Source organism: Pelophylax lessonae (assembly GCF_965119305.1).
Source record: "Pelophylax lessonae genome assembly, chromosome: 6".
NCBI classification, from domain to species: domain Eukaryota; kingdom Metazoa; phylum Chordata; class Amphibia; order Anura; family Ranidae; genus Pelophylax; species Pelophylax lessonae.
The window spans coordinates 192,952,921-192,968,501 of record NC_138773.1 but is presented as its reverse complement, the minus strand read 5'-3'; the positions used below and the strand labels follow the sequence as shown (position 1 = coordinate 192,968,501).

The following is a 15,581-nucleotide window of genomic DNA, read 5'->3' as shown; positions in this document are numbered from 1 at the left end:
GAAGAATCAGTTCTTAGCTTCAGCATGCAGCCTGTCAGTCACTGGATCTCTGCTCTGTCCCTCTCCAGTGCTCATCGGAGCGCCGGACTGTGAAGGGGGAAGGAGCACCTGGCTCAATCTCCCAGAAGCTCACTGAGAGGCTGAGCGAGCTTCCAAACCAGGCTGATTGGGTTGATCCCGACTGCAAAGTCATGATCTTTCCTGAACCTGGACTGGCTGAGTGACCTCAGCTGACAGCAGGCTGAAGCCCAATTTCAGCTAACATCAACATGTTACAGGAGTGCAGAATGAACTTCTTAAGATAATGAATCTTAAGATTAAATTAAGATTCAATTAGGAAGAAATGCTGTGTTTGACAGCTTTTTAGTGGAGGGCATTGCAATTTAATGTTGTCCCACATCACAATAACACAACTATTTTGCAAGGCTCTAGTCATTATTCATACCTGTAGTATATCCTGATTGTGTCTAGGAGAAACTGAACACCATACTTTTTGCGGAAGAGTTTTCTGCTGTCTTTTATAATGGTTGACAAGTACTGTATATGTCCTACAAAGAAAGAAAGGACATTGTTCAGAACAGATGATCTATTCAAATTACAATTTGCATGATGCACAAAGATGTTTTTTTTCTGCATTTTTTTGCATTATAGTATTGGCTGTGGTAATACAGGTCTTTTTAGGCAACTCGTATTATTAAAGAGGACCTACAGTCTGCTCACATAATTTATAATAAAAACATTTTTGCCATTCTGAAGCTTCCCTCCAACCACGTTGCATATTATTTTATGTGTACTGTGATTCTGAACGTGACAAATTTGCTGCAGAAATTTCCGTTCACTTAGTCTGGCTGCAGCCATTTGAACTCTGGGCAGCTGCTGCCTGTTCACTTCCTGGATTTACACAGACAGACAGGCAGACACACACACATTTTATATATATATATATATATATATATATATATATATATATATATATATATTTATATATACATATATACACACTATTTCACAAAAGTGAGTTCACCTGTCACATTTTTGTAAATATTTTACCTTTCCATGTGACAACACTGAAGAAATGACACTTTGCTACAATGTAAAGTAGTGAGTGTACAGTTTGTACAACAGTGTACATTTGCTGTCCCCTCAAAATAACTCAACACACAGCCATTAATGTCTAAACCACTGGCAACAAAAGTGAGTACACCCCTAAGAAAAAATGTCCAAATTGGACCCAATTTTCCCTCCCTGGTGTCATGTGACTGGTTAGTGTTACAAGATCACAGGTGTCAATGGGGAGCAGGTGTGTTCAATTTGGTGTCATTACTGTCACTCTCTTATACTGGTCACTGGAAGTTTAACATGGCAAAGAACTCTTTGAGGATCTGAAAAAAAGAATTGTTGCTCTACATAAAGATTTTATGCCTTAGAACTGTCCTGCATGATTATGATTGATGTAAGGTTAATCGTACTGACGGTCATTTACATTTGTGCCACAAGTCTTTAGTATGGTTGTCCTAGAAGCCGTGTGCTGTGTGCCGACCTGTTTCCGCTCATGATTGGAGGATTGGGTGGACGGGCGGTATATCAGTGGAGATGCCGTGCCGTATAGCCACGCCCACGGTGAAGAAGTCAGGAAGTGACGAAACGCGTCAGGCATGGCTATACGGCATCCACTTACTCACTACACTCAGCGAGGAGGCTGCCCCGAATTCATTCGAGAGGTTGGCGTGGAGCTACCTGCCGGATTAAGGGACGCACTGAGTGCATGTATTTACGCTTATTTACTGCATGTAACATGTGAGTCTTGAATTTTAGATTCTTTTAATAAACTGTTTTGAGACTGAATTACGCTATTGGAGGCTTCTTTTCTTCTCCTCTATGAGGACACTTAACAGTGGAGACTGCACCCCTACTGTATGTGAGATCCTATGTTCTTGTGGTCTAATCGTTAAGCTGGGTGAGCCTGATCTATGCAAGTGGACTGGCATGGTTTTCTGGTGAGTGGCCATTTTTTCTGATCTGACACAGTGGTGGTGGAACAGTGGTGGTGACCCTCATAAGACCACTCATCAGTTTTACTCCCTGCTGTTTAATGCAAGAAGTTGGAGCCTTTACTGCATATGCAATTGGGATGGACTTTTAAACAGATCATATTATGTGTATTCAGTACCTATACTACCTGTGGTTGTGATATGATTGTGTATTGTCCCCCCTTTTTTTCACAGTATTTGAGATGCAAATAGAGTTATTGCTATCTATGCGCTACTGATATCCTTATATTACTGCTCCATTGGGCAGAAGTATTTATTTATCCTTTTACTGTTTATTCTATTAAAGTAGCAGCAGATTGTTCAGTTATTCCTAAGTGCATAGGTTCACCTGTTAACCAGCTGCAGGCAGTGGTTACGTTTGAGTGTTTTTTTCTTCTACATAAAGATGGTCTAGGCTATAAGAAGATTGCCAAGACCCTAAAAGTGAGCTGCAGCACGGTGGCCAAGACCATACAGCTGTGCATGTGCTCAGGGTCATATCCAGAGGTTGTCTTTGGGAAATAGACGTATAAGTGCTGCCAGCTTTGCTGCAGAAGTTGAAGGGGTGAGGGGTGGCAAAGAACTCTCAGATGATCTGAAAAAAGAATTGCTGCTCTAAATAAAGATGGCCTAGGCTATAAGAACATTGCCAAGACCCTGAAACTAAGCTGTAGCATGGTGGCCAAGACCATACATTGGTTTAACAGGACAGGTTCCACTCAGAACAGGCCTCGCTATGGTCGACCAAAGATGTTGAGTGCACGTGCTCAGCATCATATCCAGAGGTTGGCTTTGGGAAATACAGGGAGTGCAGAATTATTAGGCAAATTAGTATTTTTGAGGATTAATTTTATTACTGAACAACAACCATGTTCTCAATGAACCCAAAAAACTCATTAATATCAAAGCTGACTATTTTTGGAAGTAGTTTTTAGTTTGTTTTTAGTTTTAGCTATTTTAGGGGGATATCAGTGTGTGCAGGTGACTATTACTGTGCATAATTATTAGGCAACTTAACAAAAATCAAAGATACAGTATACCCATTTCAATTATTTATTTTTACCAGTGAAACCAATATAACATCTCAACATTCACAAATATACATTTCTGACATTCAAAAACAAAACAAAAACAAATCAGTGACCAATATAGCCACCTTTCTTTGCAAGGACACTCAAAAGCCTGCCATCCATGGATTCTGTCAGTGTTTTGATCTGTTTACCATCAACATTGCATGCAGCAGCAACCACAGCCTCCCAGACACTGTTCAGAGAGGTGTACTGTTTTCCCTCCTTGTAAATCTCACATTTGATGATGGACCACAGGTTCTCAATGGGGTTCAGATCAGGTGAACAATGAGGCCATGTCATTAGCTTTTCTTCTTTTATACCCTTTCTTGCCAGCCACGCTGTGGAGTACTTGGACGCGTGTGATGGAGCATTGTCCTGCATGAAAATCATGTTTTTCTTGAAGGATGCAGACTTCTTCCTGTACCACTGCTTGAAGAAGGTGTCTTCCAGAAACTGGCAGTAGGACTGGGAGTTGAGCTTGACTCCATCCTCAACCCGAAAAAGGCCCCACAAGCTCATCTTTGATGATACCAGCCCAAACCAGTACTCCACCTCCACCTTGCTGGCGTCTGAGTCGGACTGGAGCTCTCTGCCCTTTACCAATCCAGCCACGGGCCCATCCATCTGGCCCATCAAGACTCACTCTCATTTCATCAGTCCATAAAACCTTTGAAAAATCAGTCTTGAGACATTTCTTGGCCCAGTCTTTACGTTTCAGCTTGTGTGTCTTGTTCAGTGGTGGTCGTCTTTCAGCCTTTCTTACCTTGGCCATGTCTCTGAGTATTGCACACCTTGTGCTTTTGGGCACTCCAGTGATGTTGCAGCTCTGAACTATGGCCAAACTGGTGGCAAGTGGCATCCTGGCAGCTGCACGCTTGACTTTTCTCAGTTCATGGGCTGTTATTTTGCGCCTTGGTTTTTCCACACGCTTCTTTCGACCCTGTTGACTATTTTGAATCAAATGCTTGATTGTTCGATAATCACGCTTCAGAAGCTTTGCAATTTTAAGAGTGCTGCATCCCTCTGCAAGATATCTCACTATTTTTGACTTTTCTGAGCCTGTCAAGTCCTTATTTTGACCCATTTTGCCCAAGGAAAGGAAGTTGCCTAATAATTATGCACACCTGATATAGGGTGTTGATGTCATTAGACCACACCCCTTCTCATTACAGAGATGCACATCACCTAATATGCTTAATTGGTAGTAGGCTTTCGAGCCTATACAGCTTGGAGTAAGACAACATGCATAAAGAGGATGATGTGGTCAAAATACTCATTTGCCTAATAATTCTGCACTCCCTGTAGACGTATGAGCGCTGCCAGCATTGCTGCAGAGGTTGAAGGGGTGGGGGGTCAGCCTGTCAGTGCTCAGACCATACACCGAACACTGCATCAAATTGGTCTGCATGGCTGTCGTCTCAGAAGGAAGCCTCTTCTAAAGATGATGCACAAGAAAGTCCACAAACAGTTTGCTGAAGACAAGCAGACTAGGGACATGGATTACTGGAACCATGTCCTGTGGTCTGATGAGACCAAGATAAGCATATTTGGTTCAGATGGTGTCAAGAGTGTGTGGTGGCAACAAGGTGAGGAGTACAAAGACAAGTGTGTCTTGTCTACAGTCAAGCATGGTGGTGGGGGTGTCATGGTCTGGGGCTGCATGAGTGCTGCCGGCACTGGGGAGCTACAGTTCTTTGAGGGAACCATGAATGCCAACATGTACTGTGACACACTGAAGCAGAGCATGATCCCCTCCCTTCAGAGACTGGGCAGCAGGGCAGGCGTCCTACATGATAATGACCCCAAACACACCTCCTTCTCATGTAACAACACTGAAGAAATGACACTTTGCTACAATGTAAAGTAGTGAGTATACAGTTTGTATAATAGTGTAAATGTGCTGTCCCCTCAAAAAAACTCAACACACAGCCATTAAAGTTTAAACTGCTGGCAACAAAAGTGAGTACATCCCTAAGTCAAAATGTCCAAATTAGGCTCAATTAGCCCTTTTCCCTCCCCGGTGTCATGTGACTCGTTGGTGTTACAAGGTCTCAGGTGTGTTAAATTTGGTGTCATTGCTCTCACTCTCTCATACTGGTTACTGGAAGTTCAACATGGCACCTCATGGCAAAGAACTCTCTGAGGATCTGGAAAAAAAAAGAATTGTTGCTCTACATAAAGATGGCCTAGGCTATAAGAAGATTGCCAAGACTCTGAAACTGAGCTGCAGCACGGTGGCCAAGACCATACAGTGGTTTAACAGGACAGGTTCCACTCAGAACAGGCCTCGCCATGGTCAACCAAAGAAGTTGAGTGCACATGCTCAGCGTCATATCCGGAGGTTGTCTTTGGGAAATAGACGTATGAGTGCTGCCAGCATTGCTGCAGAGGTTGAGGAGGTAGGGAGCAATGCTGGCAGCACTCACACGTCTACTAACCAAAGACAACCTCTGCATATGACGCTGAGCATGTGCACACAACTTCTTTGGTTGACCATGGCGAGGCCTGTTCGGAGTGGAACCTGTCCTGTTAAACCGCTGTATGGTCTTGGCCACCATGCTGCTGCTCAGTTTAAGGGTCTTGGCAAACTTTTTGTAGCCTAGGCCATCTCTACGTAGAGCAACAATTCTTTTTCTCAGATCCTCAGAGAGTTCTTTACCATGAGGTGCCATGTTGACCTTCCAGTGACCAGTATGAGAGTGAGAGCGCCCATCTAGCCCCCTCCAGCTCTCATTGGCATTCCTATGACTAATCCTTCCCTCCCTTGTTGGCAAACTCTCACGAGACTGAGAGAGGGCTGTACATTATGTCATTAGACCAGACAAGAAAGAGGAATTTGGCTGTATAAGGTATTTACTGGCAGAAAAAAAAGGTTTTACTACCCAAGGTAAAACAAAAAGGGCAGAGGATCTAATAGATGGAAAGATGGAAAAAAAAATACTAAAAAGCCGCTTGAAATAAAAAAAAAAAGAAAAGGTTTTACCGGGACTTACATTTTAAGAAAAATAAATAGTTAAAAGTCCAACTTTGGCCCAAAATGTTTGTTTAAGTTTGGGTATAGCAGGGAAGGTTAGCATCTGTGCCACCTTTATTTGTGTTCCTATCCTGTCAGAAATTAAAGTAACAGAAAACTTCTTCAATAGGGAGAAAGACATAGACAAAAACAAAGATTTCGTTTGTTAGAACTTCGGACAATGGTTGCATTGTTACAAGTTACGGTGACACGACCTCCGCCATTTCTTGTACAGCGTCAGAAGGACAGAAAGTGAGGTCTCCCCAATGGTGTCAGACAACTAAAAACCTGAAAGAGATTTTATTTCATCCTCATTCTAGCCAAAACTAAAACAGCCAGTCTGTACTGTAAACGAGAGGTCATTGCATGATATTGGACTTTAACACGTGACTATATTTGAAACTCACCTATTCGAAAGGGAAAATCTCCACGATTCCAAATCCGGAAGTCAAAAAGAAGATATTGGTACATCTGCTGTAGCAGGGGGGTATTGTTTTCTACGGATACTTGCTCTATTAGTAACTGGACTGACATCAGCACATTCACATCCATTAAGTGCCCTGGTACCTGAAAAGACACAAGAGGATAACCTAACCATATTAAAGAAAAGGAAATTCGCACTTTTAAAGTAAACCTGTCACACAGATGAGACAAATATTGGTCTACCATTGCTGATATCCTTTTATAAACAATACTGGTCTGGCTGTTCAATCTTCAATTCTTTTTTAAATGGAACTGCACTGCATCCGAGCACCACAAACCAAAAATATTATTTAATTAATTTTTAATATTCAAAGCAAACTCATCCATCCATCCATATATTCATACTTATTTTTGCTGAGAAATCACACTCTAGCATTTCTGGCAGTGGCCATCTTAAGTAAGGGCAGATGATTCATGTAGCATTTACTTCTTGGAATCCATATGCCCTTAGTTCCACTCTAAGTCCTTGATACAGGAACATATACAGTATGCAGTTTAGGAAATAAAAAGTCCTTATACTTTTTTTTAGATCAGTAACTTAAATATTGAAGCACAAGCGTCATCACCGTAGCCTCTTTCTAGCATTTTGTAAAATGGGTAATGTAGCATCCTCCATGATTCCCTTATGCAAACAATTTTCAACATTAAAATCCCATACTGTAGATACAAAGCTACGAGGCTGTAGGCCCAGGAGTGCCAATGCCTACATGCCAGAAAGTACATTGCTATTTCTTGGAGGAATTCAAGACAAAAGGTGAAATACTGTGCAAAAGTTTCTCGCATTTTTGAAAAAGTGCTGTAAAGCGAGGATGCTTACAAAACTTAAAAGATTTTATTTTTCAAATAACTTACAAAATGCATCAAAAACAAAAACCTAAATCAAATAATTTTTTGGTGTGTCCACTCTTTGCCTTTAATCAATTGTGCCAATCAATTTTGCACACTGGGAAGAAATGTGCAGCCATATACCGGTAGTCAAATGCACGCATAAGCATTTATACCAAACAGGTGCTAATGATCAACAAGATAACATGTAGGTTAAAATACATTCATTAACCCCTTCTGGACCGGAAGGTTTTACTCCCTAATCAACAAAAATAATACAACAATAGAGCTGTGCCAAAATTAATCTAGTGCATACAGTAAAAAATAGAGAACGTGTGAAAAAATTAAATAATTTTTTTTTTTTTTACATACTTAGATTTTTTGGATTTTATATATATTTATTTATATTTTTCAATACATATTTTTTCATCATGTTTAATGATTTTATTATTATTAGGTATATTATTAAATGATGTCCTTTAGATTATGTAATGATTGTAAAGGCAGGTGTAAGATAGATTTTAGGATGTCAGAAGCTCTGGTTTTTGCCAAGTTTTTATTTTTATTTTCTAGTTGGTGTCCCATTTTTGTGTCCCCATTATTCTCAGAGCTGTCTTTGACTCTTCCTGTTCACATTGCTTCCGGGAGTCTGATGAGCTCATCTTAGTTATGAAAGGTGCAGGTGTGGGCTGAGTTATTGACAGCTACCGAGGTCTATTTTTACAATGGTAGGATGAGGCTGACTCCACCTCTACTGAAGAGGTCAAGCGTATGACGTAACGCGTATAGGGGGGCGGAGCCTTACTTCCGATGCATCTGACGGACACCTAGCCTGCAATGTGTTTGCTGCCCAGCTCGCACAGCTGATGTGCCTTCTTTGTAAGTTTTACATCATTTTCAATGGCCATTAAACTTTTAAACAGAAAGCACTATATTTTCCCATTCTTTTTTTCACATTTACACCGAGAACCTTGGGTGAGCAGGAGGATTGGTCGGGTCCTGAAATCCCCTGGTTTCCGAGATCAAATTGCTTATATCCCCTGAGGGGAACTGCTAGCTCTGACCCACTGATAATACAGGGGTCGGAGTGGGAGGTGAGCGGTCATTTCTTCAGGAGGAGGAGAGCACCAGCACCTTATTCATTCAGCACTGAAAGTCATTTTTCACCTCAGCACTTTTTTGCACTTTATGGACCTTTTAAAAGCATGTTTTATCGCAATGTATTTTCATTGATTTTTATGGTATTTGCACCTTATAATTATTAGCATAAGTATATGTATTCATTTTATTTAGACGTCATCTATTTTTATTAGTGATTTTTATTGTATGCACTAGATTCACTTTGGCGCAGTATTGTTGTGGTATTTTTTAATTTTTTCACACCTTATCTATTTTATACTGTATGTACTAGATTCACTTTAGAGCAGCACTGTTGTTGTATTATGTTTGTTGATTTATTTATGCAGTGGACGCTTTATTAGTGGTTGCAGCCTTAGTTTTCCTTCAGGGGATTTTCTTCTCCAGATCTTTTCTTCAGGTTCTTTCAGGATTTTATCCCTACTCAACTGTTACTTGTGCTGATTTTTTACAGTTCGACATTGTTTACCCTCTTAATGACCAGGCCATTTTTTGCTATACTGCACTGCATTATTTTAACTGACAATTGCAAGGTTGTGCGATGCTGTACCCAAATAAAATTCATGTCCTTTTTTTCCCACAAATAGAGCTTTCTTTTGGTGGTATTTATTCACCTCTGCTATTTTTATTTTTTACACTATAAACAAAAAAAGAGACAATTCTGAAAAAAAAAAAAAATATATATTTTTTACTTTCTGCTATATAACATTTCCAATAAAAAAAAAAAAATTAAATCCAATGTTATAATTTTAGGCCAATATGTATTCTGCTACATATTTTTGGTAAAAAAAAAAAAAATCACAATAAGTGTATATTGATTGGTTTGCCCAAAAGTTATCACGTCTACAAACTAGGGGAAAGATTTGTCATTTTTATTTTCTTTTTACTAGTAATGGCGACGATCAGCGATTTTAAGCGGGACTGTGACATTGCGGCGGACGGATCGGACACCTAACTGACATTTTTGACACTTTTGGGGGGACCAGTGACATTACTACAGTAATCAGTGCTAAAAATATGCACTGTTACTGTATTAATGACACTGGAAGGGAAGGGGTTAACACCAGGGGCGATCAAAGGGTTAAATGTGTCCCTAGGGGGTGCTTTCTGTGTGGGGGATGGGCTTGCTGAATGAACACAGAGATCTATGTTCCTAAAAAGATCTGTTTACATCGGCAGACTGCCGTTCTGTCTCCATGGGAAGCATCCGGGTGAATGGCTCCCCCTGTGGCCAATCGACATATGCCTCCAGCAGAGCATGCGCCCCCCCCCTACTAGTTGTCCAACGAATTGACGAACAGGTATGTTGTTTTGCAGGACAGAGCCCACCTGCCGTAGTATAGGTACGGCAACTGGTTAAAGTGTATATCTAGGCAAAACTTTTTTTTTTTAATAGAGTGGGGAAGGGTTAACAATTCAGTTTTTATTGCAGTATGTCCTCATTGGGGAGATTTGTCCCTGTAAATGGTGACCATTGCTGAAGAAAAAAGAAGGAGATATCCAAAATGTTTAAGTTGTCCCCAGAACAAGAGATGAGGGGATGTCTTCCAATGGGGAGATATAGTATCTCACAAAAGTTTGTACATCCCTCGCATTTTTGTAAATATATTATATCTTTTCGTCCCGGTTCACACTAGGGCGACCTGTGAGGCGACCTGGTCGCCTCACAGGTCGCCGCAGGTCGCCTCCCATAGGGAAGCTGCGGACCCGTTCTAATAGGAGCGACACAAGTCGCTCCGACCTAGAAAAAGGGTCCGGAGCTTCTTTGGGGCGACCAGGAGGCGACCGCCATAGACTTCAATGTTATGAAGTCCGTGGCGGCTGCTCCGAGGTCACGGCGCGCTGCTCGCTCGGAGGTTGCGGTGCAAAGTAGCGTCGCCCCTATGTGAACGGGACCTTCATGTGACAACACTAAAGAAATTACACTTTGCTACAAAGTAAAGTAGTGAGTGTACAGCTTGTATAACAGTGTAAATTTGCTGTCCCCTCAAAATAACTCAACACACAGCCAATAATGTCTAAACCGCTGGCAAAAAAAGGGCCCAATTTGGACATTTTTACTTAGGGGTGTACTCACTTTTGTTGCCAGCGGTTTAGACATTAATGGCTGTGTTGAGTTTTTTTGAAGGGACAGCAAATTATACAAGCTGTACACTCACTACTTTAGATTGTAGCAAAGTGTCATTTCTTCAGTGTTGTCACATGAAAAGATATAATAAAATATTTACAAAAATGGGGTGTACTCACTTTTGTGACATGCTGTATGTTCCGGGGGCAATTGTCTTCATGAGGAAGTAAGAAAGCCTAAAAATGAAAACGAATGAAGCCATCACATCTAAGAATTGGTAAGCTGCAATTTAATAAATGTTTGCTTTTGTGTTTAATACCGCTTTAACCCATTTTTTTATTTGTTTTTGACTTGGAAATTGCCCTGTTCTTGCAGTGCCCAGGGCTGCTGGTGTGAATGAGCCCTAACAAATCTGTGTAAAGAAAAGCTGTGCTCTACTAACAAGCTGAGATCACTGAAGAAAATGCAATGTAAAAAAAAAAAAAAATCTTACACAATGGCAAGATTGTGCACAGTAAAGAGACACAGGATGGTCTTTGTGTTAACATTGCAAAATCAAGAACTGAAAAGTGGTCAGTCAATGACCATTTTGGAAGTTTGTGCTTGTGCCTCTTATTGGGAATGAAGTGTATTGTGTGTATTCTGTAATGTTGGTTTTTCTTAATAAACTTGGTTTCGGATTTAAAAAAAAAGAAAAGTGGTCAGTCAAACATAGTGAGGCAGATGAGAGACATATCATATTGACTTCCATTCACAACTAGAAGATGTCCTGTGGCACCATTAACATAGACCTGGCAGAGACTAGTGGGACCCAGATACAGTCATCTACAGTCTGGGGAAGTCTGCTCAGAGCATCAAAGAGCCACATCTTTTATATGGAAACAATGCCAAGCAATGTGGCTATGTAGAAAGGTAAAGAACCTGTGCTTAGAAAAATGCCAGCAGGTGCTCCAGGCTGATGTCCAAATTTAGGAAATGTGTAACTGAAAACAGCTTGTTTTTCAAAGAAACAGGGCAATATAAAGATTAATTTTTTGCAAGTTTTGGGCTATGATTTTTCACATGGAGTGGGGAATCCGATCAGAATTATTGGTCTCCACAATGCTGAAAAGTGCAGTCAGATCCTTATCCATAATCCATCAGTAAGGTGTCTGATGAGTCCCAAATTCATTCTGCAGCAGGACAATAACCCCTAAACATACAGCCAAAGTCTTAAAGTACCATCTTCAGCAAAAAGAAGAACAAAAAGTACTGGAGGAGATACGTTGGCTTCCACAGAGCCCTGATCTCAACATCTTTGGGTATGTCTGGGATAACATGGGGAGTCATTATCCAATTTTCATATATGATTTCCCTTTAGACTTACCAAAACCATTTAATATTTAGGGTCAAACCTAAACTTTCAATTTGTATGCAATCAGACAGGCTCTTACACTACATAGTTGAAGGTAAATCTAAAGTCAATTGAATAGGAAAATAGTATAATATATGGCCAGCCTAAATCCACAGAAGTTTCTACCAGATGGATACAGCTACTTACCTGTCGATTTCCTTAAAAAAAAAAAAAAAATTGTGCATGTAAACCTATAAAAATGAATGTGGTTTTAAAGACAAATGGTGGATGCACCAAATACTGATTTGATATAGATTTGCTTTCTGTTCATGCACTTTGTAGGTTGTTGATTGATAAATAAAACTATTCATATCATTATTCTTGAAGGCATGTTCATGCTACAGTATTTTTCCACAAGTCCCGAACACTTTTGCTCAGGGCGCTGTATAGGCACAATTAACATCTCTAAATGTTCCTGAAAGGATGGTGAATCTTCCCTTTTTTAATTCAACTCAACTAATGAGATCTCAGAAAAATCTCAGGTTTTGAGTACTAAAAATTTAATTCTTACATACAATGCAGTGTAGCTGATAGAAGAAGGTATTGCAGGACCACAGTGGGAAACAGGACTAGTGCTCTAAGTACAATTATATGAGAGAACATGAAGCAGAATGCAAGTATAAATGAAAGTGGATTTACACAAGGGAATAACGGAATTTTTGTAAAATCTTATCTGTAAAATTCCTTTCTCTGAGTCCTCCGACAGTCGCCGCCCCTCCATATTCATCACAATGGGGTTATGACCTTTGCTCCGTAGGAGTAGCTAGGCAACAGAATATGTTAGTACAAAGGCTTTTAACATATCCCACCCCCAGGGGGTGGTCCCCTCAGCTCATAACCCTCCACTTCCTGTATCCAACTCAGTTTCAGTGGAATAGCAGTAGAGTATATAACCAACAATCCCAAAAGAGGGGCGGGGGCGGCGACTGTCGGAGGACTCAGAGAAAGGAATTTTACAGGTAAGATTTTACAAAAATTCTGTTTTCTCTTACGTCCTCCGACAGTCGCCGCCCCTCCATATTCATCACAATGGGGATGTCCCAAAGCAGTGCAAACATGAGGGGTGGGAAAAAAAAACAGCCGCGCCTAAGGCAACGCCGTCTCCCATCAGAGAAAGGAACCTTACCAAAGGAAGGAAACCAGTCGGGCATGAGAAAAAAACACTTGCTCAACAGGAGCAAGAACCCAGGGAAAAACAAAGAATCCCAAACAGCCAAGGAGCCCGCAACAAGGACTCTAGGGAACTGCCGCACTAAGAACCTTGCGGCCAAAGGAAGCATTCGCCGATGCCTGAACATCTACTTTGTAGAATTTCGTGAAAGTGTGCACGGTCGACCAAGTCGCCGCCTTACACACCTGGGCCACAGAGGCCCCATGACGACAGGCCCAAGACGTACTCAGAGATCTGGTAGAGTGCGCCTTCACAGGCACAGGGGGAACTTTCCCCTTCAAAGCATAGGCCTGTTCAATGGTCTGTCTGATCCATTTGGCGATGGTAGAAGCCGACGCCGCCATGCCCATCCGAGGACCCTCCGGAAGAACAAACAAGGAATCCGATTTGCAAAAGGATTCAGTCGATTTCAGGTAAACCCTGATCGCCCGGACAACATCCAAGGCGTGCAGCTGCACCTCTTTCGGATGTTTTGGCTTCGCGCAAAGCGATGGCAAGACAATGTCCTCATTGAGGTGAAAGTCCGAAACCCTCTTCGGAAAAGAAGGATTAGGTCGCAAGACCACCTTGTCCAAGTGCACGATCAGATACGGAGACTTGCAGGACAAGGCTGCCAGCTCCGACACTCTACGAGCCGAGGTAATAGCCACCAAAAAGGCGACCTTCTTGGACAACAAAGACAGCGAGATTTCCCTGATCCTTTCAAAAGGATCACGCTGCAACACGGACAGAACTAGATTTAAGTCCCAAGGGGGTAGAGGGTCCCTCCTAGGAGGGATCAGATGTCGTACCCCCTGCACAAAAGTGCTAACCAAAGAGTTAGATGCCACAGGACGTTGGAAGAGAACGGCCAACGCAGACACCTGAGCCTTGATCGTAGCCAGCGCCAAACGCTGGTCAACACCCGTTTGGAGGAAGGACAACACCCTAGACACCGAGTAAGTGCGAGGTGAGAACCCCCTGGACTCGCACCAGGCAAAATACGCCTTCCAAGTACGGTAATAGACCTTCCCCGAGGAAGACTTCCTCGCATTGATCAAAGTGTGAATGACCTCAGGGGAAAGACCCCTGCACTTCAGGACCTCTGTTTCAACAGCCAGGCCGTCAAAGCCAGCGACTGTAAAGCAGGATGGAAGATCGGCCCCTGCGACAGGAGGTCTTCTCGAAGAGGCAGACGCCACGGGGCGTCGATCGCCAGATTTACGAGGTCTGCGTACCAGGACCGACGAGGCCAGTCCGGTGCTACCAGAATCACCGTGGTTGGTTCCAAGTGCAACCTGCGAAGGAACCTGGACAGCAATTGAATCGGTGGAAACGCATACATCAGTTGGTACTGATGCCACGGGGCAACCAACGCGTCCGACGCAGTTGCCCGAGGATCGCGCGTCCTTGCCACGAACCGTGGTACCTTGTTGTTCAGACGAGACGCGAACAGGTCCACCTCCGGGAGACCCCACTTCGCGCACAACATCTGGAAAACATCCGGATGGAGGGACCATTCCCCCTGGTCCAGGGACTGACGGCTCAGATAATCCGCCTGCCAATTCTCCACCCCTGGAATGTGAACTGCCGATATCGCCGGGACGTGCGTCTCGGCCCAAGACAGAATGTCGGCCACTTCTCGAGCCGCCCTGGCACTCCTGGTGCCCCCTTGGTGATTGATGTAAGCCACCGCCGTGGCATTGTCCGTCTGCACTCGAACCGGACAGCCCTGTAGTCTGTCCGTCCAACGTCGAAGGCAGAGACGTATTGCTCGCAGTTCCAGAATGTTGATCGGAAGGGAGGACTCTTCCTCCGACCAAGTACCCTGGGCAGACAGAACGCCCAGAACACCACCCCAGCCCAACAGGCTGGCGTCCGTGGTGATCACCGTCCACGAGAAGGGACGAAAAGATTTGCCCCCCGACACCGACGGGGACTGAAGCCACCACAGAAGATCCCTTCTGGTCCGATGGCTCAACGATATCCGAAGATCCAGAGATTGCGGTCGCCCGTCCCACCTGGACAGAATCTCCGCCTGGAGACCCCGCGTGTGAAACCGGGCGAAGGGAATCGCCTCGAAGGCCGAGACCATCAATCCCAGACACCGCATGCACGTCCGAATGGACGAGGACGGATCGTCCCTGAGGGACCTGACTTCCTCCTGAAGAGTCCTGAGTTTGTCGTCCGGAAGGAAGACCTTCGCCTGGACAGAGTCCAGAATCATTCCCAGGTAAGGAAGACGAACCGATGGGTACAGCGTTGACTTTGGAAAATTGATCATCCACCCAAACTCCTGCAGAGTCTGCAACGTAACGGACAGATCCTTCTCCAGACCCTGGCTGGTCGCAGACCGAACCAGAATGTCGTCCAGATACCCCAGGACCGAGATGCCCTGGGCTCTCAACAAAG

General features: G+C 43.0%; 1 protein-coding gene across 4 annotated transcripts in view; it reads right to left on the bottom strand.

Moving 5' to 3' along the window:
* The window catches only part of NBEAL1 (neurobeachin like 1), a 312,113-nt gene that overhangs the window by 80,654 nt on the left and 215,878 nt on the right, over positions 1-15,581 (bottom strand). For all 4 annotated transcript variants that reach the window (XM_082260720.1, XM_082260721.1, XM_082260722.1 and 1 more), the window contains 2 exons: positions 6,521-6,680; positions 446-548 (listed from right to left, as the gene is read on the bottom strand). In XM_082260720.1, coding sequence (XP_082116846.1) covers positions 446-548; positions 6,521-6,680 — 263 coding nt within the window. The remainder of the gene's footprint in view (positions 1-445; positions 549-6,520; positions 6,681-15,581) is intronic.